This window comes from Eupeodes corollae, chromosome 3 (genome assembly GCF_945859685.1).
Source record: "Eupeodes corollae chromosome 3, idEupCoro1.1, whole genome shotgun sequence".
Classification (NCBI taxonomy): Eukaryota; Metazoa; Arthropoda; class Insecta; order Diptera; family Syrphidae; genus Eupeodes; species Eupeodes corollae.
In genome coordinates this window covers 6,027,301-6,050,311 of record NC_079149.1, presented here as the reverse complement: position 1 = coordinate 6,050,311, position 23,011 = coordinate 6,027,301, and the positions used below count along the sequence as shown (strand labels likewise).

At 31.7% G+C, this 23,011-nt stretch overlaps 1 protein-coding gene across 5 annotated transcripts; it reads left to right on the top strand.

Annotated features, from left to right (window-relative positions):
• The first annotated feature begins 3,648 nt into the window (after nucleotides 1-3,648).
• Nucleotides 3,649-22,564, top strand: LOC129952242 (serine proteinase stubble). 5 transcript variants are annotated; one of them, XM_056064736.1, is made up of 6 exons: nucleotides 3,649-4,389; nucleotides 17,191-17,370; nucleotides 20,956-21,345; nucleotides 21,630-21,807; nucleotides 21,865-22,162; nucleotides 22,230-22,564. In XM_056064736.1, exons 1-6 carry the CDS (start codon nucleotides 4,209-4,211, stop codon nucleotides 22,524-22,526), a joined length of 1,524 nt encoding a protein of 507 aa, XP_055920711.1. In that variant the 5' UTR covers nucleotides 3,649-4,208; the 3' UTR covers nucleotides 22,527-22,564. The 5 variants fall into 5 exon arrangements, with proteins under 5 accessions (XP_055920711.1, XP_055920714.1, XP_055920712.1 ...); XM_056064737.1 differs by lacking the exon at nucleotides 3,649-4,389 and adding an exon at nucleotides 11,916-12,656 and having other exon boundaries at nucleotides 20,989-21,345; XM_056064735.1 differs by lacking the exon at nucleotides 3,649-4,389 and adding an exon at nucleotides 11,916-12,656.
• Nucleotides 22,565-23,011: the final 447 nt, after the last annotated feature.

The following is a 23,011-nucleotide window of genomic DNA, read 5'->3' as shown; positions in this document are numbered from 1 at the left end:
CGAGTCTGTAAGTTTTTTTGTGGACCTTAATAAACGCTTCACAGACGTTAAATAAAACCACCTCGAAATAGTTATTTAAAGCATTTAATTTTTTGTAGTATTCTTGAAAAAACCTATATTTTGTCAGGCTATTCGGTGGCATAAGGCATTAAGATACTACTGGACCCTAGAATTTTGTCACTCTGGTATGGGATTTCATTTTAGAGAGTATATCTGTAAGATTACACCGGTCAACACTGGTTTTGTCACACGAACCTTGATAGCTAATTTTGTTTTTTTCAATCTAGACTCATTATTAAATCGTGTCAATTAGTCTCAGTTTTGTTGTGATACGGTATAACTTAAAACTTGTACTACGCAGCAAGTTAACAGAAGCGCTTCCAAGTAAACCGTTTTAAAAATATTTGTTGTTGCATCCTAACACCATTTTGTTTTAGCATTTTTTTGTTATTAATCCTGTGAACATGTCGAGGAAGTGTAACAATGATCCTATCTATTTATGTTATGTTTACGGAGAACTGACATTCAAAAAACAAAGACGAAACCTTACGAATCTTGTGTTGGAGTGTTATCACCAATGTTTTGGTTTTTCTGTCGCCCATCAAGAAAAATCCTGGGCTCCTTATGTGTGTTGCATAACGTGTGTGAAAAATCAACCGACTGGAAGAAAGGTGCACGACCTATTCCGTTTGCAGTACCCATGATATGGACTGAACAGCGAGATCACGTTTCGGATTGCTATTTTTGTCTCACTGACATAAACGGTATAAAATACAGAAAAAAAATACTGTTATTTACCCTTACTTATTTTCGGCTATAAGACCAGTCTCTAATTGTAAAAAATTGCCAGAACTATTACTAGTTGCAACTACGTCTGTTGAGAATGACCATTCACACCCGTTCACTTCAGGTAATATGTTGACGAGGACGATGACTTTCAGTTTAAAGGAATCGCAAACGTGCCACATTTCATAACTCAAGGAGACTTGAATGATTTAGTTCGGAATCTAAATTTGTCCAAAAAAAACAATCAGAATTATAAGGATCTCGTCTAAGAACTAAGCGATTTAGAAAAATCTGCATGGCAGGTTTTTAAAAATGTTGTTGCAAATTTGTTGGGTAACCACAAGAGTGACAGCTACAGGGAGTTGGTTAGCGAGCTGTTAATGACATATAAAGCTTTGGGTTGCAACATGTCACTTAAGATCCACTTTTAAGACTCCCACCTCGATTTTTTTCCTGACAATTTAGTGCCTGTCAGCGACGAGCACGGTGAGAGGTTCCATCAACACATTTTGAATATAAAAAAGCGGTACTAGGGCAAATATGTTAGCGGATTACTGCTGGGCAATTAAAAGGGACTAACCAGAAACATGGAAGAAAATCTAAGATTTATAAAAAAATACAGTTTTGGTTAACAAGATCTGTGTTATTTCGAAACATTTTAAATTACTCAATAAAATACAATCTTTTTTTTTAACTATTAATTTTTTCTTATGATCACCAACTAAAGCAAAAAATATCAAAAAAGTCAGTGTGGCAAAAAAAAGTAAACCGCGTATTTTGGTGTAATTATTATTTTAAGTTCACGAGTTAACGATGAAATAAAAATAAATAAATAATTGTTTTTTTTTTTAATACAAATTATTGTTTTCTTTGGTTTGAATTTGGAATCTGTTGAATGTAACTAGCACAGCTTTATTAATGCCAAATTTTATAATTCATACATGAGAGGTAATATATGAATAAATAATTTGTATATTATTTTTTCTTCACCTTTTTAAAAGCACAATAATTCCTAGCCAAATATTATTAATCCCTTATTCTAATTTCTTGTAATACTTAAATTTAATAAGTGACACATCTTTCCGGATTAATGAAGTTAATTAAGTATAGTTTATTTTTATTGACTATTTTTGTGAAACTTAGTTGGGGATACCAACTTATGTTATTATTTTCTACCTTCAGATGTTTTTAACTTATATGAACATTTGTAGATGCATACAAATTTTAAAATATATTAATTTAAATTAAGTAATTTTTAGCTTTAAATATACAATGAAGAGATAAAAAAAAACTATCTTTTACGAAAATATGAACTTGTTAAGTATTCAAACGGGTCACCTTAAATAATATGGAGCTCACTGTGCATAAACCATATATTCAATTTATAAAACTGCCTTCTTAAAACCACCCTCATTCACCTCATCACAATGCATCAAAAGCAAACAAATTAATTCTAAATCATTTAAAGTTCGTTGCTCAGCTCTTTTGTTTTTGCATTTCTCAAGCAATCAAGATTATAATTCATTCACCCCTGATGACGTTTATGTACTCTACTATAATATCATTGCCATATTACACATTTACTAGAAGAAAACAATAATAATAATAACATAAAACCGGAATTATATTAACCATCATACAAAACAAAAAACAACATAAAACAATTCATTGAACTGCTGCATCAGAAATACACATATTTTCCATTTGATTATTAGTTGAACATAAATAACTTACCTTAAATTAAACACGTTTTGCTTGGATATGGTCAATCATAGAGCATTGGTATATTATTATTACCAATAACATCTGTGTCTCTTTATATAAGACGAACAACGACCACACGACGACAATTAATCACTTTCCCTGTCGTTAGCCGTGACCGTGATCTTGTATAGGAGGTGGTAAAAAAAATGGAAGTGCAAACTCGGGTTTTTGTATTTTTCTCTCTCTCTCTCTCTATCTTAACGTCATATGATGAATTCCGTGCAGAAGCTCAATTTCTATCCACAGAGGCAACTGATACACACTCTTCTCAGGTTTGTCTATTTCGCCACAGAAGTCTCAAAGCCCCAGAAGTGTATAATCTTCAGCTGATGGAGGTAAAATTAGCAAAGAAAAAGAAAAACTGTATACAACAATTGTTGCATTGCGTGTAGTTTTATAACTAAGTTGTATTGTATATCTACTAGGAACCTGTGCTGTGGTGCTAATAGCTGGTTTTCTCTTTTGCGAGTTTAACTTCAATAAAATTAATTTAAAAAAAAACTTCACTTTTATGAGAAAAACCCAAGAAAAAATACCAGAAACAGGAATTTCACGCACTCTGGCTTTTTATCACTTTGAACGCCCACAAAGTCGCAGAAAATAACAACAATTTTTGTAAAAATCGGAAATGCATGTCTGCTACTGCAACTTCGACGCGACGCCATTTCTGCATTTGCACAGTTGTCATATAACGGTCTGTTGCTTCTTCACGTCTTGTGTATTTATTTACGTTTTGGTAAAGCTCTCTTTTGTGCCCTGGGCTGGGACTGGGATTACAAAACAATATTTTAGTTAAATCGTCATCATCTACCATCGATGCCATGCCATTGTATTGGTTGGTTGGTTGGTGTAGGACAAGCTTTTTTTTATTTCGAATGATAGTAAATGACAGAAGTGAGATGATGACGAAGGGGGGCACAGTGGCTGTTGCGAGCTATGAAAATACTTTTGAAAAATGTTTAAACGCATAAAAATGTATTAGTTATGTCTTTTTGTCAGTTTGGCATTTTGTACTACGGTCGTAGTCGGTGTATCTAGATATTTTTACTTTCCACTTCGTTTGGGTTGTTGTCGCGCTAGCTGATCGCTGATCGTCGTAGTAGAGTCGTTTGGGTCGTTTGGTTGCGGTGTTTAGCGGTGTAAGCCGCTTCTGAAAAAATCCCATCAGCATTACATTAAAAGCCTTCGGTCACTGTGGGAGCGTAAAATTGTACCTATAATTCGAGTAAAAACGAGGTGTGTAATTATTTGATTGGTCGTTTGTAACGTCCATCGTTGTCATATTCGTCGTCGTCGTTGGTGTCCATTGTTTCATCGTCAATTGTTGTCGCTGTCGTCGGTCGGTTATGTCGTTTGGGAAGAATTATACTTTTTTTCCCAATAACAATAATTGCAGCTTTCTTTTGAACTCTTTATCTTCTTTGTGTCTTACATAATCAGTGTTTATTTTTGATTAAAATGTTAATTTTGTAAATTAAAAGTCCCAAATTAACACGGAAGGTAAAAATTGTGCGGGTTTTTTGGGTTAATATTTTGTTTGAGTGTGGACAAAAAGAAAAATAATAACGCTAATTAAAGAAATCGAAAGTTCCCATCATTATCGTCATCATAACATAACATCTCATCAACATCAGCAGCATCAGTTGCAATATAAGAAAATGAGAATCAATGAGTTTTTAGTGTCCATTGTTGGTTTAATGGTTTTAACTGAATTAACACTCTTAAGTGAAGGTGTTAACTATAATTCAGCTTATAACACAGTAGTTGGACCGGAATTGAAAAATGCAATACAAAAGGATTTGCCAAAGGAGGGGAAATTTTTTGAGGAATTCAATGCGTGTAAGTATTTTTTTAAACAGCGTCAATCAATATGTTGATTAAAAATGAGAACTAAGTTGATTAAAGACAATTTTAACAAAACACGTTATACTTTGCTCAAATTAGTACTGCAAACCTATGTATGTAATTTTATGATGAAATAAAGAATTGATCTTTATGGATGCAGTTTATTGACATAAAATCTTTTTTTTCGCACAAAAATTTGTTGTTTTATGTTTAATACAATTTTTTTTGGAAATTTTAATTTCTAAATCTGAGATGCAGGCGCATCAAATGTTTTTTGAATGTTTTACAAAACAAAATATTAAAATAGTCACCTTTATGTACAAAATTGATACTTTTAATCTATTCATAAAGAAAAGAATTTGCATCACAAAGAAGTCTAACATTTTAAATGTTTTTAGTTTATTTATGTTTTTTTTGGAGCGCGAAAATTCAGTTTTTTAATTTTTTTAGAATAAGCACGAGACAAACATTTTTAAACGAAAAATCAATATTAATTCCATCATAAGTAATGTAATTTTGGGACTTATACCGTAAGAAAGATACCATTTATAACTCCTAAGAACAAATTAAAAAGATTGCAAGTCGCGAGAGAATATGTAAATAAGCCTCTTAGCTTCTGGAACAAAGTTTTATGGACTGATGAAAATTCCTTTGAGTTTCATGAATCACCTTAAAAAAATCTGTTCGAATGCGGAAAGAAATGCATACAAAGTTTGCTCTAGTCTTTTTGACCATGCCCCATGGTGGTGGATCAGTAATGTTTTGGGGATGCATTTCTGCAAGCGGTCATTGGGACCTAGTCCCAATCGATGGCTCCATGAATAAAAGCAAATATTTAGATGTGTTAAATGAGAACGCATTTCCATCTGGCGATGGACTCATTGGAAACTCTTTCAATTTTCAACAAAATAATGCCCTTGCCACAAAAGCAAAATGATCACCAAATTTCTGAATGACATTGGGTTGGAAACCCTCAACTGGCCACCCCAAAACCCTAACTTAAATGTTATATAAAATGTGTGGAAAGAGGAATTCATCATTAAGTCGCAGGAGGGATGAGACCATTTTTGAGGTGAAAGCTCTTTGGGAAGAAATACCTCAAGAAATGCTGCAGAAACTTGTAGAATCAGTTCCAAGACAATTTCAAATAGTCATAGATGCTATAGGAGGCTACATTTTCTACTAATTTATCAATAATTTACTTTTAAGTTCTACAAATTGTGTTTTTTTTTAAGTTTAAATAAAACTGTCAAAATAATTATGCCATAACAAAAAGAGATTTATATTTTTATTCACTAATCAATCTAATTATAATAGAATAACTGTGCCATCAAATTATCCAGTTTTTGCCTAAGATCCAATTCCTATTTCAGTTTTGCCAAAAAAATCTTTTAAATATCAAAATAACTAGATATTCACTCTGTCAAAATAGTTATGGCAACCACTTAGCCATACGCCTTTGTGTCGGCTACCCTTTTTTGTAGTCCATATCTCAAGAACCGGTAAAGACATTGACTTCAAATCAATTTTGTTTTACAAATAATATCATCAAAAGATGCAGAAAAAGCTTTTAAAAAAATTGAGTGGATGATTATTGGTAAATATTTTGGTTGACGCACGTGCCAATAACGCTAACAACTTCAATTAAATTGTATATCATACAATATGACGTGATATCATATAATATGATTTAATTTAGTTTAACTTTGAAAATAATTTCGTTTTCGAAGTATTTAAAATATATTTTTCACGTCGAATATTTTACGAAAAAAGTGATATTACTTCCAAAGTAATTGTATGCAACGAAGAATAAAGTTTATCTATTAAAATACTACACTTAAAAGTTAGTACAAATGGTTTTAGACTCAAACATCTTGGCAACAAATAAGATATTGCCTTTCAACTAGTTTAATCTTTTTCTGAAATTATTGTTTTTAACATTAACTATAAAAAAAAATCAAACTGTCATTTTTTTATTAAAAATAAGAATCTAAACAAAATAATACCTACTCAAAATTGGTAAGAAATATGATTCGGATATTTTGGGAATAAATTAAGGTGTTTAATTTCAATTTTCTTGTTAACGTAAAATATTGTTCTTGGACGAACTAAATCTGTGTATTTTTATTAAGAAATAAAAACTTACAATTGCTAAAAAATGGTCCTTGATTCAAAATATCAAACAATGTTTTTTTTTAAATTGAATTGACAACTTATTTACAAAACACAAAAACAACCAAATAAACACAGATAAGAAGATATTTGCTTCATATTTTTATCTAACACAAAACAATATTAATGTTTAAGGAAAATCGACAGATGGTCATCGATAGGTTATAAGTGTTTATCATGTTCCATCCTCTTTATTTCATTTCAAATCCTTCGATTAGTTTTGGAATTGCCATTCGAAAACAAACAATACGACTCACATTTATAACTTTGTATTGGTGCCCTGAAGAATTTGAATATGATATTTTTGAATGCCATTCTCATTCAAAAAAGTGTTTTCATGATATTTATTTTTTATTACAAAGTTTGAAAGTTCCCATTATGTGTGCAAAAACTACATTATTTAAATGACTATCACTCAAATTGTTGCAAACGATGATGCCCAAGCCTTACAATATCTATTACCAATCCCGTCTCTTCAAATTTCTTCCCAATGTTGCCAATTGCTTGCGTAGTTCGATGATTACATAAATCATAATCTATCCTTAAAGCACGATATGTGGCCGTGTCAGAATCACCATTTTTGTAGTATGTTTTATTAATTTTTATACGTTGTGCGATAGTAAAAAAAATTAGTTTAGCAACTTAGTTTGACAGATGTCGAAATCCAGCCCAATATTTTTGGAACCGAAAAATGGATAACTTGTTATTACTATTTGTTCACAACAATATTCTGTACAAGACGTAATAATTTGGAATAAATTTCTTTCTTTTTCCTCAATATATTTATTTGAAAATCTATTTTCACCAATTTTTAGTGTTCTATATGTGAGTTTTTCTTTTTTGTAACTCATAAAAAACACCATTGCAAAGAAAGATTTATCCAAAAGAAAGAACCATTTTTTGATTCGGAACAAATTAGAGATGATTATGATTATTTTTATTTGTAAGTTCTTTTGATTTAAGAAGAAAAAACATTTAGGCGCCAGTTATATCATTGGTTTTCATCACTGAAAACAAACATTGTAACTTTTTTGACTGGTCGTTTATTGCTATCATTAAAAAATGATGCCATTAAAAAATATATCCTAATTGAAATCCGCCGACAAATTTTTACTTAAAGATATCTGTCATTGGAATTGTGTGAAATTGGAACAAAAATCATTCGAACGATTTATATCAATTTTGAACATAAAAGTATCAGCTGTTTAGGAAAAGGAATTTCCGTTCAGAAAATAGAAAAATACATTTAAGAGAAAAATAAATGCGCAATTACACTTTTTTTCTCAAAAAAAATTCTTTGTGTGTTTTCCGATCGATCAGTACCTATATAATTTTCATTTCTAATCAAAGAAAACTAACGTCCAATATTAATTTAAAAATTTGTAAGGATCGAATTGAATGATAGCTATAACTCGCCCCTTAATTAATGTTTTTCAATTACGTGTAAAACTATTAAAAATAAATAGAATTTAATTTTATTCCGACTTAAATTCTTAATTTGTTGTAAGAACCGAACATTAATTTTTACCAAATTTGAGTACTATTTCTTGTAGATTTTATTTTTAATGAAAAAACGGACTGTTAAAATATCGAAAACAATATTTTCTGTGAAATAAAAAAAGTTTGAAGACAACATTTTTTAATTTTGAGAATTTCTTTGAGTCGAAAGTAAACTTTTACCAAGTGTTAGTTTTTTTTTTATTTTTAGCAAAAAAAAACTGTCAATTCGATTTTTCTTAAAATTTTAATGAATGTTACTAACAATATTTTTTAAAATATCCAAGTAAATTGAAGCCAATATCTCAAAGTTTTGAAAAAAATATTTGAGTCGAAAATCAATTTTTACCAACTTTTATTAATTTTTTTGTTAAGTTTGTATTTTTGTAAGAAAACTGTCAATTTAAATTAAAAGTTAAAATTAGTTGAAACCCATAATCTCAAAATTTTGAAAAGATATTTGAGTCGAAATTTAATTTTTACCAACTTTGAGTAATGTTTTTTTAGCTTTTTATTTTATAAAAAAAAATTGCCAGTTCGAAATTTTCAATGTGACAATTTTTTTCTTTCAGTTTTTTTTTGATTTATAAAAAAATCGTTAATTTAATTTCTTTCAAAAAATTACTTATTTTGTATCACATTACAGTAAATTTAATTCAAGGCTTTAGCGTTTTTGGTTCATGAGATATTTAGGGTTAACCAAAATGTCCAACTTTTTTTTAAAACTGCTATGGTAAAAAAAAACCGCAAACGCATTTTTCCGTCTGCATCTTTCTTCATTATTATCTGTATAACACAATTTATTTTAAGTCGATATCTCTTCTGGTTCTTGAGCTATGGATTACGAAAAAACATCGCGAACGTACGGACGTACGGACGTACGAACGTACGCACATACGCACGCATAGACATTTTTCTAAAAAATCTTTTATTTTGACTCTAGAAACCTTGAAACGTCGAGAGATGTCAAATTTTTTTTGACAAATCAGACCCATTTAAATAACTTCGTATGGGAAGTTTAAAATATAAAAATTTGTTCCAAAAAAAACATTAACGTATTAAAATAAAATCAATTTTTTTAAATCTGTGTTATGAAACTATTTTCTTACAATAAAATTGTCAAAATTCAATATTATATTCAACACCAAATTTAAAGAATTTAATCAAATTTTGTTTAAGATATTTAATTAGAAAAAAAGTCTTATTTTAAATTTTATATGCAAACTTTTTCAATTTTAAGGAACCGATCCGCATAAAATTTGCTATTGAAATAAATTAAGTTTCACATCTAGGGAATAAGATAAGATTCTTAAGTCTCAAGTTTTATAATCGCTTCAGAGGTCGAAATACAGGTTCAAAAGGGCAAAAGAATTACAGGATCCACTTTTTGACGTTCTGTATAAAGGATCGTGATACATATGTAGTTTAATTATCAACTCCTAAAACTAAAACTAACTTTAAAAGGTGTGGACTCTCTTCGATTCACAAGTTTATTAGAGCTTTTGAATTAATTTGTATTATTTTTAATCATCTGTAGTTATTTATGTATGTTTTTTTTCCTCGTGCCTTTGTAGAAATGTTAACCCCAATTTTTTGTTTTTACTCAAAATATGTGTAAAACAAATAAAATTACTACAGAATTATTACTGAACTATATTAAACTTTATTTTGTTCAAATAATTATACTCTTGTCATGTCCAGTCCATCTCTAAATGCTCCAATGCACAATAATTATTCACGTTTAAACGTGAGAGCAAAGCAAAGATAAGCCGATTGATTAAAAAATAAAAAAAAAACAGAAGTTCAAATTGATAAACAAAAAAATTATAAATTTGTTCTCTTCTGAAAATTACCCGTATTGGTATGACAAAAAAGAAAGGGATACCTTCTCACTGGTATCATTACCATCAAACACTTTCATTCTTTTTCATCTTATGAGCATAATAAAACAATGTCTCTCCCATTAAGTCAAATTTATGACCAATTATAAGAAGAAAATAATGTTTGTGCCAAATTGAAGATTTAAAAAGGAAATTGAACCACCAAATTAACACAAAACCCAACACAATACAAGATAAGTCCAAACAAAAGAAAAGTAAAAAAAATCCGAAAATTATAGCTTATTCTAATTAGCATTCCTCATTTTACCCATGAGTTTTTGACTAAAACAAAAAAAGTTACTTAAAGCAAATTAAACATTTGAAAGTACTTTTTCTTATTAAAATTTGTATTTTAAGGTATTTGAAATCTTTATTTTAAATTAGTTTATAATAACAACTTTAAAGAAATTTCATTTGATCAGAAGTTGATGGTTTAAAAATAAATAACTATAATTTTAAGCAGCTAACATTGGTGAATCAAACACAAATAAATTCAAATAAAATAAACATTTCATCGCCAATTGGATAAGCTTTACATATTTGGGGACCCTGTTCAAAAATATTTGGTCTTATTCTCCTATAGTTCAAGTTAACTTCAATTATTTTTTTATTTGTAGAAAAATAGATAACTCAATTTTTTGCAATCATTTTGGATTTTCCCACTGAAGATTTATCATTATATTTTAAAGTTCTTTTGCATAAAGTCTTAAAAACCTAGAACGACAGGTCAGTAAAAGACTAGCTTCTTTTTAATAGTATTATATTTTTTTCTAAGAAAGAACTTAGCTCAGGTTTATAATTCAGCTAAAAAGCGGTAATTAATACATCATTAAGAACTATGATAAAAAGAAGTGGCCCTTAATTACTACCTTGAGGAACCCCGATTTCGCAACAAAGATTTTTGAAGACATAAATTGAAAGTCATAGTTTTGAAAAGATGAAAGTTCGAAAAACTAGATTTACGAAAAAATACTTGTTAAAGTGCTTAACTCGAAACAAAATGTCTACAATTTCTAAAAAACTTGAAAAAAATATGACACTAACATTCAGACTCCCTTTAAAAGACATTTCTATTTGGTTTACAGAAGAAAGTGTAGCCTTGTGTTAAATAAACGGAGAGAAGACCTGCCCAAGCATATCAGCCCTTCATATAGCACCTCGAAGGAAAAAGTCAATATTGCTAAGCTAAATTACTATAATAAATTAAATGAATTTCACTTCTACTTTTTCTTCCCAAACCCAACTTACAAATTCCAATCTATTAGTTTAATTAACTTAAACAACAACCTGTGTGGTATGTGTGGTGTGTAGGTCATCATTCATCAACTTCAGCCTCCATCTCAAAAAAAAAAAAAAACGTTTACGACCCATGCAAGTTTTCTGCACTTTCCATGTACGGGAAGTTGTATATTATTCACATAATGCACCCAAACTTATTTTCATGTTCATAGTCTCATATTAAAAGCAACAGCAAAAACAACAACAACTTGAAAAGAAAAAAACAATCAAATTAAATCCCAAAAACCATTAGAGATGAATAAAAGTGAAACACCACTTAAACCAACTTAACTATAAGCTCAACGATCCGTTCATTAAATCCAGCTGTTTTTGTTGTTTCTTCAGCAGCAGACCGGGTAACAGTGGTGTGGGCCAAAGGTAGTGCCAGGCCAGAGAGAGGCAAGTGAGGGCAAGATGGCAGGAAAAAAAGCATTTCTTTTCGTGATTTCTTGAGTCTGTCTTTTGCGGCTTGGTATAATCAGACCATCTCGCCGTCACACTACTGCACGGAGAAGTATATCTGCACCATCATCGTCATCATCATCATTTTTACCATCATCATCATCTTCACCACCATCATCATCATCTTCATCCAGTGTTGTGAGTTGTGAATGATGGCAATGGTAAATGGTATAGTTAAACTGAAGTTAGGCAGTTTTAGTGACTTTAGTTCTGAGATACTATTCCCCCGAACTGGATGCGCTGCGCTTTCTTTGGATTTCGATGCGCTCGTGGTCTTCAATTTAAATTTTCTTTCTTTAATTCGCTCAGAGACATCGTCGACGTCGGTAATATAACCGCAAGATAGTTTGTCGTTCCACCGATCGCCTTTCCTTTACAGTGGACCACATTTTAAGCAAAAAAAAATATATTAATTTTCATTTCATTTTCCTGTACTTTGCTGCTTTGACCACCTTGGATTAATTTCTTCCATCCACCTTACCGTTGCTCCTCGCATTTATATGCCATCGACAAAGACACCACGAAGAGTGAAACTTGAGTTTGTAACTGCTGCGTTAACGTCTCTGTGACCGTGGTTAATTGTGTGAGAAGTTTTAATATAGAAAAATCCTTTCACTTTGGTGTAATTGTAACGACAAATTGTGTTAAAGTCATGTAAATGAAGTGCGATTTTATTTTTACAATATTTTCATCGTAAAGTGTCCATAAAATAAAATTCAAAAAATCTTTAAGAAAAAGCCAAGTGTCAGTTAAGAAAAATTTAAAAAATGTGCTGTGGTGGAAGTACTTTTAAGGATACAAGAACTCTTTTCGCGGGGAGTGTGTTTATAGCATGCGTCTTAGCAGCAGCAACAAGTGGATTTCCAACAGAACAACAGGAACATGATTTGCTGCTTTTGGAAGCTTTATCAAGGAGGAACTCACCCAGCTACTATGGAATGGAGGAGTCTGTGATGGATATGCTTGGGAGAAGTAAAATATGATTTTTAGATTTTATGATGGTTTGATGGGCTTTGACGATTTAATAATGTGACAGATAAAAAAAAAGCTTTTTCCTCTATTAAACATGACTTTTAAATTAAAATAAGTTTTTCAAGCATAGTTCCATGAATAAGCATTAAAAAAGAGAGAAATGAAAAGATAGAATTAATTGTTACCTTAACATAATAATTATACAAAACAAAAAAACAGCTAAAGCTTTTAGTCTCAACTGCATTTTAAAATAATAGTGTTGCATGAAGAAATTAATTAAGAAAATAATAGATAAATAAACGTTTTGCAGAGACAATTGACAGTTGGTACATGGTTTTATGGTTTTATTTATGGTGTACCTTCATCATCAAGTTTAAAGCAAAGTAGAGTGGAACAGATGTATGCATGTTGGTCTTTTCTCTATCTCTCTCTACATATCGAACTGATTTAAAACACAGTTTGTGACATTTCCCTTAAACCAAAAAATGATAGTTCCGAACTTATTCATCAAAAGCATTGAAGGTTTCATATTAGCAAATACCTAGAACAAATCCTAAGTTAGTTGTGGAAAAGGCTTAGGTGATTTATTATTAATGACAATCAAATTAATGAATTTTAGGTGATAGTCAAATAAATTGCTAAAGAGCTGTCACAACAAAAATGTGATAGCCATTTTCCAACAAATATGTTGTTTCTGAATAGAGCTACCAGATGCTTACACAAACAACTGGCACATTTTATAAGTTACCTTTTTCCAAATTCAATTGATAGTCAATTTGACTATCATAAATGTGATAGTCACTAATCACCTAACCCGATTCCAACCTAGGTTTATAGATCTTACAGTAATTTTAAGAGTTTTTTATTTACAACTTTACAACAATCAAAAATTTCCCTGACATGTTTTAAAAGTTAAATTTTGCTTATTTAGAAAAAAACCTTCAGATTTATAACGATTGATGCTTTGAATACTTACCTTAAATACTTTTGTATAATGTTTTCTTTTATTTACCCTTAAATAATCAAATCTAGGCAGTAACAACTCGTTTAATTTTTGACTCTCGTTCATTTTGGAAGATGCATGGTGATGGCTTCAGTTTAGACAAAATGACAATTCAGGGTTGCATACTCTGTTCTTTGAAAATTACACAATATCCCGAAAAAACAGTGGCAAACCAATTTTTGGTAGTACCCGTAGCGTGATCGTTAGTGCATTGGATTGTCATGCAAGAGGTCTTGGGTTCGACCCCTGCCTGTGCCACCTAACTATTTTCACGGGTACTGAAATTAACAAATCTTCCAAGAGTAATTCTTGTCATGAAAAGTGATTTCGGAACTTAGACGTTCGTATTCGGCATATAAACTGTAGGTCCCCTCCATCTCTGATAACATTACTCGCACACAGGAATGGTTTAAAGTTTTAAGTCAATAGGCCCTGGTTCTCTACAAACTGTTGCGCCAACTAATTTTTTAAACCAATTTTTGGATAATAATTTTAAAACTTTTTGACCTTTGGCTAGTAAATATGTCTTAAGATTTTGTTTTAGTTATTTTAAGTTAAAAATAAGTTATCTTCATTTATAAAAAAAATTATATAATTTCACACATTTTAGTTAAAAATAAATTATCTTCATTTATAAAAAAAATTATATAATTTCACACATTTGTGTCTAACATGATTTTTCATAGACAAAAATGTTTTAAAGGTCTTAAAAGTTTGCTGAATACAAGAGGGCTTAATTTAATGGTTGTTAAGATACCACAGAAAAAATCCTACCTTTGGACTGCTATAACTTAAGATATTTTTGACAATCACACGTCCCTAAAGAAATTGCAAGAAACAATATTTTTTTTAAGATGGCATTGGTGCTAAGCACTCTGAAACCTGTTTTTTTAATGAAGAATTAATTTTTCACATATAAAAATAAAAACTATTCTCCACCTAAAAATATGGTTTTATTACACATTTTGACATAATGCACTCTATCCCGATATTTTAAACCATTTTTCTTCAAACCTGTCAACTGTTTCGAAAAGGTGATTGACTCTTTTTTATACTCGATCACCTGACGTACAATGTGCAGCTACATGCTTCAAACTTTTTCCTAAAGAAAACTATAATTTTTGAATTATTTTCAAGAAGTTTACTGCACTCCTTTCACACCTCTCCCACTATATTTTTTTGTCGTGGTCTAAAAAGAGAAGACTTTTAAGGGAATGCTTAGGGCATATAAATAAAGCTCTCTATTAAAATTCAGTATTGTCGGAATTTTTCCCAAGAAAGGTAATTATTGTGTTTAATTTTTTCGAAATCTATAAAAATACATTTTATTTAAAGTAGTTAGAACAACAACTATTGGTTACCGTACAACTCAGTTTTATACTTCATTCATTCAAACATAGAGATTTTGTTTGTCTAACCGCACATCAAGAATGTTATATGCCTTACCTAACTTCGTTTCAATAAAAATACAAAATAAATTTGTTGGAGCAACAGTCCTTTGAAAACTAGGGCTAAGTGACTTACAGCTCTGTATGCGCGTACTGTTATCAGGGATGGAGGGGACCTACAGTTTTAAGCCAAATACGAACAGCTAATTTAAGAATTACTCTTCAAGGATTTGTCAATTTCTCGCAAGAGCCAGTACCCGTGCAAAAAAAATGTAGATGGCACAGGCAGGGATTGAACCCGTTTTAATACCCATTTTAATTTTCAAAACTTTCAGATGCTTCTCTTACATTTTCACACTGTGTTTAAAGGTCAGAGAACTAACCTAATCTTTTCAAATTCAAATATGTAACAAAGACTTAACACAAAATTGTGTATCGCCTGAAAACTATACTATTAGAAACCCTATTTTAAAACTTTAAATCGCAACGATCATGACCTTTTGGATCAAATCTGTGGTAGAATCGGCTAAGGTGATAATTGACTATCATATTTTTGATACTCAAATATAACTATCATTTTCATTCCGTCTGTGTAAGATGATTCAACTCAATTAAATTGGATTGAACAATTTCAAAACAAAATTGTCACAATTCATTGTTGCTGTGGTGACATTTTCTAATGATTCCTATAAAATATCAAAATAAGAGTATCAATTTAGCTGTGTTTAAAAAACATTCCTACTTTTCTTGTGTTTTTTTTTTTTGAATGTCGTAAGCTTTGTTGGCCACAAGAATGTTTTTTGTACTTAAAAAACGTAACCGAAAAAATGTCTATTGGCTTTTTGTAAGCGGCTGGTGGCTCTATTCAGAAACGACATATTTGTAGAAAAATGACTTATCACATTTTTGTTGTCACAGCTTTTTAGGTATCAATTTGACTATCACCTTAAAAAGTTCAAATTCGATTATTTTGACTGTCATTTATCAAAAATCACTTTAGCCCATTCCACCCCTGAAGATGAATTTAAATCGAGGGCTTCGAAACAAAATATTAAAAAAAGCAAAACATACACAAAAATTGTATCCGAAGTGGAAACAAAGTAGCTTATATAAAAAGAACTGGACCCAAATCACTACCTTGAGGAACACAAGATAAAAATACAATTTGTATTGTTATCACTAAGAATTTATTTTAAAACGATAGTAGATTTTTTATTTAAAATCTCAGCTTTCTTTTAAAGAAACCTTTATTCTGAGATAGCTTATTAACAACCAAAAAAACTCTTTAAAAACACAATGTGTTTTTCAAGGATTGAAAGTTCCATTCAGAACGAGTGTGGGCAATCCATAAAGAGATTAAATATAAGGAACTATGAAATGAATAATTTTTGATAAAAACTTAAGGAAATGAATGCAAAGAGTGAGTTAACAGTTTTAATTTAAAGAAGGACTCCAATTTTTTGTTGGATTTTCAAGTCATATTGTAAGGGTGCGCCCACTTACAGTATTCGTTTCTATAGGTTCTCATTTTTCGGTTTATTTTAATAACCAGAAAATTTATGCTAGCACTAAGGGAGCAAAAATACAGTGAACAAATAGATGCGCGCTTATATTTATAATTTCGAAGGTTTTAAACCCTCGATGAGTCCTATTGAACTTTGATTAAATATATAGAAAATACTTATACATATATAAAACTAATTTGATGCTTAAATTTGTGGTAAGCGTTAGCACAAGAATCAAAACACATCTTTTTCTTATTATTTTAAAAAAGGCTTAAAAAAAAGTAAATAATATTATGTTTCAAAAAATGTTGAATTTAAATTAAATTTCTGGAGAAAAACAAAGACGATATTTTGAGTTCCTATTTTTTAAATTAAAATGGAAATGTCTGTATTGAATTTTCAATGTTGGCAACACATCGCAACATAAACTCATCTCATTTTTGAAACTTCCTTTTGTTTAAAGAAAAAACGCAAGTTTGAAAATTACACAGTATAGTTTAATGACAGTTTATTGGCATGCAAATTATGCTAAGTTGATATAATAGGAGTTTTATGCAAGCAATTTTATTACATAATAATAAAAATAATAATACTTTTCCTTATTTTTATTGTACGTTTTGTTTTTTTTTTCTTTTTAGTGATCCCACAAACTTGCCGGTTTCGTGGTCACAAATTTGAATGTGGTCTTTCTATATCGTGTGTTCTTGGCGGTGGTAAGCCGGTGGATTTATGTTCCGGTGGCATGATATGGTCATGTTGCGTGGACAGAGAATTAGACTCGGACAAAGATCAAAATGCTGCTGTAGCTCAAAATACAAGTGAGTATAAGAAATACATTATTTGAGTACAATAAGGAATTGAATTAAAATAATTGACTAAGGTTTGACGTAATTTGACATTTTTCTTCATACGCAATTGCATTTCTTTGAACCAACTTATAAACTTCATTGGAAAATTGCTTTAAACAAATTATGAATTATTGTTAAGGGTGATCATATATGTTCAGTCATTTTTAGTGTTCAAGGAAGTAGTAAATTCAGTGTTGACAAACTATGGGAACATAATAAAGTCAAGTCATCATCCATCAAATAAGTACAAAAAATTTCATTTCATCGACGCGCTCGCATGGCACACGTCTTTGTAAAGTTTCTTGTGTGGTTTATGCTCTGATAATCTTCATAAAGATTTTCATTGGGTGACTTCTTCGAAAGCTCTCAGTCTTTTTTAGTTTTTAATTTTTTCGATCCGAAAGTTAGGCAATTTTATATTTTTTCGACAAAATAAAAATAAACACTTGAGTTAAATAAATTTCACTTTCCATCATTGAAGTGTGGTTTTTATTACTATTTTCCATCATGACCTTTGACGCTACGAAAATAAAAAAAAACCTTTTGAGAGAACAACTCTCCCGAGCTAGGTTAGCTTTAAAAGACGATACAGTATACTCGCAAGTGTGGGGGTTATAGAAGCGTGACGAAGAAGTTTTTTTTTTATATAGGAACCTATTTATTTTGTTGATTTTAAAAAGTGAAAACCCTTTCACTTATTTTATTCATCTTCACATAAGATGGTTATAGTTTTCTTTCTTATAGCCGCTTTACTGCGGTCATCTAATTTTGTATAAGGCGTAATAATTCATTATATTACACAATGGAAGGCTCATTTAATTTGAACTTTGTATTTATTACGGCACTTAATGCTCTTGGCAAAGAAGAGGATTTTTAAGAAATAGACCTATAAATAAAGTTGTGTTTTTTAAAAGATGTTTTAAGTGTTAGATTAGATAGATTTGTATTTACTTGGAATTATTTGTAGAATTTCATTAACAATCTTCAAAGCATGGTTTTGCTGTCTGCCTGATTGAAAAAGTTTTAACTTTATTAAAGTTTTTTAAGTAATTAAGTTGCAATACATAAGCATTTTAGACACATCAACTTCATTTAAAAGAGCTAAAGTTTGGTTTTCTGATAAAAAGTCTTTACTAAAGTATTCTTCTAATTTCTCTCAGGATTGGACACCTACCGACAAAATGAAAAATATCCTCTCGTTAATCCATGTTGCAAATATCACAAAGCAGTGGAAGATCGTTGCGATGTGGAACGTAATTTATGTTGAGCATTTCACCTCTTAGCCGAAACACGTTGGAGATTTGCTCTACAGTATTTATGTCCTGGAAGTAGTTTCTTTCATTGAGATTATAATTCAGCCTGCTGTAGATCATCCGATGTAGTGAGCTAGATGCCTGTTCTGTGAACACATTTCTAAAATTTTCGTCCAGACGCCTAATTACCTGGTTCAGTGACGATTTCCATGTACTCTGTTCACTAAGATTTAAAGTTGGACATGTATCTTCTGCTAGCCCAATCCGCTCTTTAACCCATCCTGTTTTGCTTTGTATTGCTTGTAAAGTAGCTTTTCTTTGGTTAGCGATTGTTGCGCATATTCAGTACTTTCAGAATGTAATCGACTTGCAGCTTCAACGTTTTTATGAAAAGTGGGGATAAGCCTGTTTCTAACATTATCATGTAGTTTGGGGTGCATGAAGGAAGGCGGAATGTTTGTTTTAAATAAAATCTCAGGAGTTTTTCCACAGTCTCAAATTTCTTTGCTCCCCACACTTGGGCTGCGTAAAACAGGATTGGTTAGGATACTGCTTTGAAAGCTTTATATTTACTGCTATGCGCAATTTTTTTTTTGTTGAAACATTCTTTCCATGCCACGTTAATCGCAGTTTTAGCCTTAAGAAGTTTTTCGTTGAGGTGTTACTTGAGTTTTGGGTAAAATATACTCCTAAATATTTGTATTCTTTTACTCGTTCTCTGTTCTCATTGTTGAAGTGCCATTGTTCCCTTTAGTTTAACCTTCCTCCATCTTTCTTGATAACCATCACTTTCAACTTGTTCAGTTCCACTACGAAGCTCCATAGTCTACAGTATTCCGAAAGTCAATTTATCATAAGCTGTAAGGATTGCTGTGAGTTTGCCAGCAAACTGCGGAGAATAAGGCTTTAATGACCTCTCCACCATATCTAACACCTCCTGGTAATGCTACAGTGATGTCATTTATAAATAGTGAGAAAAAGCCGGGACTGAGAGCACAGCCCTGTCTTACTCTTGAATGCGTCTGAAACCATTCAGAACTTGCTTTCCATTTCATACCGCTGCTCTCGTGTCTGCGTACAAGTTCTGAATAACTCTTCCAAACTTAAAGGACATCCCGGATCCAAACAACTTGAACATCAATGCGTTTTGGTCAACTGTGTCCAATGCAGCTTTAAGATATATAAAAAAGTGTATAGCTTTTTATTTCCTTCTAAAAAAGACTCAGCAATGCCCCTTAGAACGAATATATGATCGATAGTCGAGTAACCTGACCTGAATCCGGCATGAGACTCACATAATAGATTATTCGAGTCTATCCACGTGCTTAGACGCTTTTGTCTTTAGTGAATCCCAGTAAATATTTTATAGGAAGCGTTCAAAAACGCTTTATAGTTGGCTGGATCTTCGATGTTGCCTTTTTTGTGTATCGGAAAAATCAAAGCATCTTTGAACTGTTGAGGGATGATTCAAGTTTCAAAAATTTGATTATATATGTTGGCAAGGTTTAAAAAGGTACATAGCTTTGAAATTGAATAAAACAAAGATGATTTTTCAAATTTATTTCATAAGAAAGGTAACTTTCTGGAATTATACTTTAAATACGTCTTTTTTGGAAAATGTAGTCTTATTTGGAGTTCAATTTTTGATTCATTTTTTGAATATTTGTGTTGTCTTCTTAATGGTTAATACAAGTGGCGTCATTGGAATCCCTAGAAAAAAAGTTAAGCGGCGTTAAATAGCAAAATCTTGTAGGCTAATTTATGGAACCGTAATGTGAAACATTCTTGGTTTATCGGCGTAAGCCAATAACTTGACATAACCCCCTAGACAAAATTGGGAGAACTTAAGTCACACAAACTAGTTAACTAGTTATCAAGTTAATTTTTGACAATTAAGTGGTCATGAACAACAACCATCGAAACATTTCTTGCAGCATAAAAACACTTTTTATTAGAAAACACTGTTAATCCGCAGTAAATCGAGCTAAACAGTGGCCAGCAAAATTATTTTTAATCTACAAGCTTCAAAATCTAACCTTTTAAGGGCTAGTTTCAACCATCCTTTTTGCCTTTCCATTCTCTGTGCACTTTGCCTGTAGATTTCCTGCTTCCGTTTTTAAGGATAGGGTAACCTGGTTTTCATTTAAAATAAAGGAACCTTCCTTAACCTCATTCGGATCCACCTTTTCACTATCTTGTGAGCTTTTAGGACCTCTTAGTCTCATCATAGATTAAAACAGCAACTCCAAAACTTACAATTTTAATTTATAAACAAAAAAAAACAAACAAAATTGTTTCACAGGTGATATCATTCATTTGCATGACATTTATCCAGATCTCGCGAACACCAATAAACCACATCTTCATCTTAATCGACCTCATTATCCGAATAACATGAACGAAAAATACCCATCAACACCTCCCATTTTGTACCCAACCAAACGTCCAACATCCTACCCCTACAAGCCTCTAACAAGGCCACAAAACTGGGAACATGAAACCAATCATATTAGCAGTGTTGGCCATCCGGGAATTACGAATCATCTGGACAATCATTTTGGCATTGACGACACTCTTCTGGATCATCCGCAACAGCCACAACAATTTGGTGTAGGCAACGGAATTGATATTGGCGGGAATTCAGCAGATGGTGGGGATTCTTATCAAGACGGAAGCTATCGTCCTGTGCCGGGTACAAATAGATTTTTCGACTTTTTTTCTTTGAAATCTTCTTAGACAAAAATGATTTTGACAAGAAATTGAATTTAATATAAAGTTTCTTGTCAAAACTTATTTAAACTAGGTTCGCACTTCCATTCACTCTTCACCTTTTCACCCTTTATGTATGCACAACTTATCATCTGCCTTTCTTCTTTGGCTGTGGGACTTTCTTCTTTTCGATAATCTTCAAAAACTATAATTTCTTATTTTAAGATAAAGAAAAACCCTTTTCATAACATTTTTCATCATTTTCAGGCTGTGGAGAAGTCTTCACTCGATCAAATCGAATTGTTGGAGGTCACTCAACCGGATTTGGATCTCATCCTTGGCAAGTCGCTCTGATTAAATCTGGATTCCTTTCAAGGAAACTAAGCTGTGGAGGCGCCTTGATCTCAAATCGATGGGTTGTGACTGCGGCCCATTGTGTTGCAACGCAAGTTCAATTCATTCATTTTGACTTTGAAAAATTATATTAACCTTTATCTTTCAGGACAACGAACTCAAATATGAAAATTCGTCTTGGAGAGTGGGATGTTCGAGGCCAGGAGGAGCGCTTGGGTCATGAAGAATACGGCATCGAGAGGAAGGAGGTGCATCCACAGTACAATCCGGCGGATTTTAAAAATGATCTCGCTCTAGTGAGGTTAGATCGAACGGTGCAGTACAAACAGCACATAGTTCCAGTGTGTCTGCCTCCGGCAACAACGAAATTAGTTGGAAAGATGGCCACAGTGGCAGGCTGGGGGCGAACGAGACATGGTCAGAGCACAGTACCATCAGTTCTTCAGGTTAATTCATAACAATTCGCGTTCAATTATCCTGTCGTGTATATAACTTTGAATCTTCTCTTTTCAGGAAGTCGATGTTGAAGTCCTTTCAAACGATCGCTGTCAGCGATGGTTCAGGGCAGCAGGACGTCGAGAAACCATCCACGATGTCTTCCTCTGTGCTGGTTATAAGGAAGGTGGTCGTGATTCTTGCCAAGGCGATTCGGGTGGACCACTTACACTAACCCTAGAGGGTAGGAAGACTCTAGTGGGTTTGGTGTCGTGGGGTATTGGATGTGGACGAGAACATCTACCTGGTGTTTATACGAACATTCAAAGATTTGTGCCTTGGATTAATAAAGTGCTGGCCAACGAAAGCACGTAAGCTTTGATGATGACATGACATAAGATGATGATGATCAGGAGAGCAAGTTGATGATGATGATGTCGTGAGCAAGTTTGTTGGCCAAAGTGATACTTCCTAACTCGGGTGTTAGTGTTTAAGGATCATTTCTTTTTACATTTCTGTTGTTGTAAACATTTTTTTTATTTATTCTATTAATACTTACATATTATGCATATAGATTATAGGTAGAATTAAGTTCTTGAGAATGCAATATGCATTCATATATTGGAAATAACGATGTATATTAGCTTTAAGTATTAAACAGCGAAGTAAGTTGATTTTTGTAAATAGTAAATCTTAGAGAAAACCGTTGATTCTTGTTTTAATATTTCTTTTTAATTTGTTTGAAAAACATATGCATAATTTTTTTTGACGAGTTGTCACACTTCTAATAGATGAAATCAGAACAGGGATGAATTCCTCGTGTTACCTTTGGTTCAAAAATATATAGAACTCAAACACTT

Excerpts from the sequence above, each read along its gene's own strand:
- LOC129952242 (XM_056064735.1), top strand. The coding sequence starts at position 12,452 with ATGTGCTGTGGTGGAAGTACTTTTAAGGATACAAGAACTCTTTTCGCG. Across the intron at positions 21,808-21,864 it reads GCGGCCCATTGTGTTGCAAC|GACAACGAACTCAAATATGA; the intron begins GCAAGTTCAATT and ends TTTATCTTTCAG. Across the intron at positions 22,163-22,229 it reads CAGTACCATCAGTTCTTCAG|GAAGTCGATGTTGAAGTCCT; the intron begins GTTAATTCATAA and ends TTCTCTTTTCAG.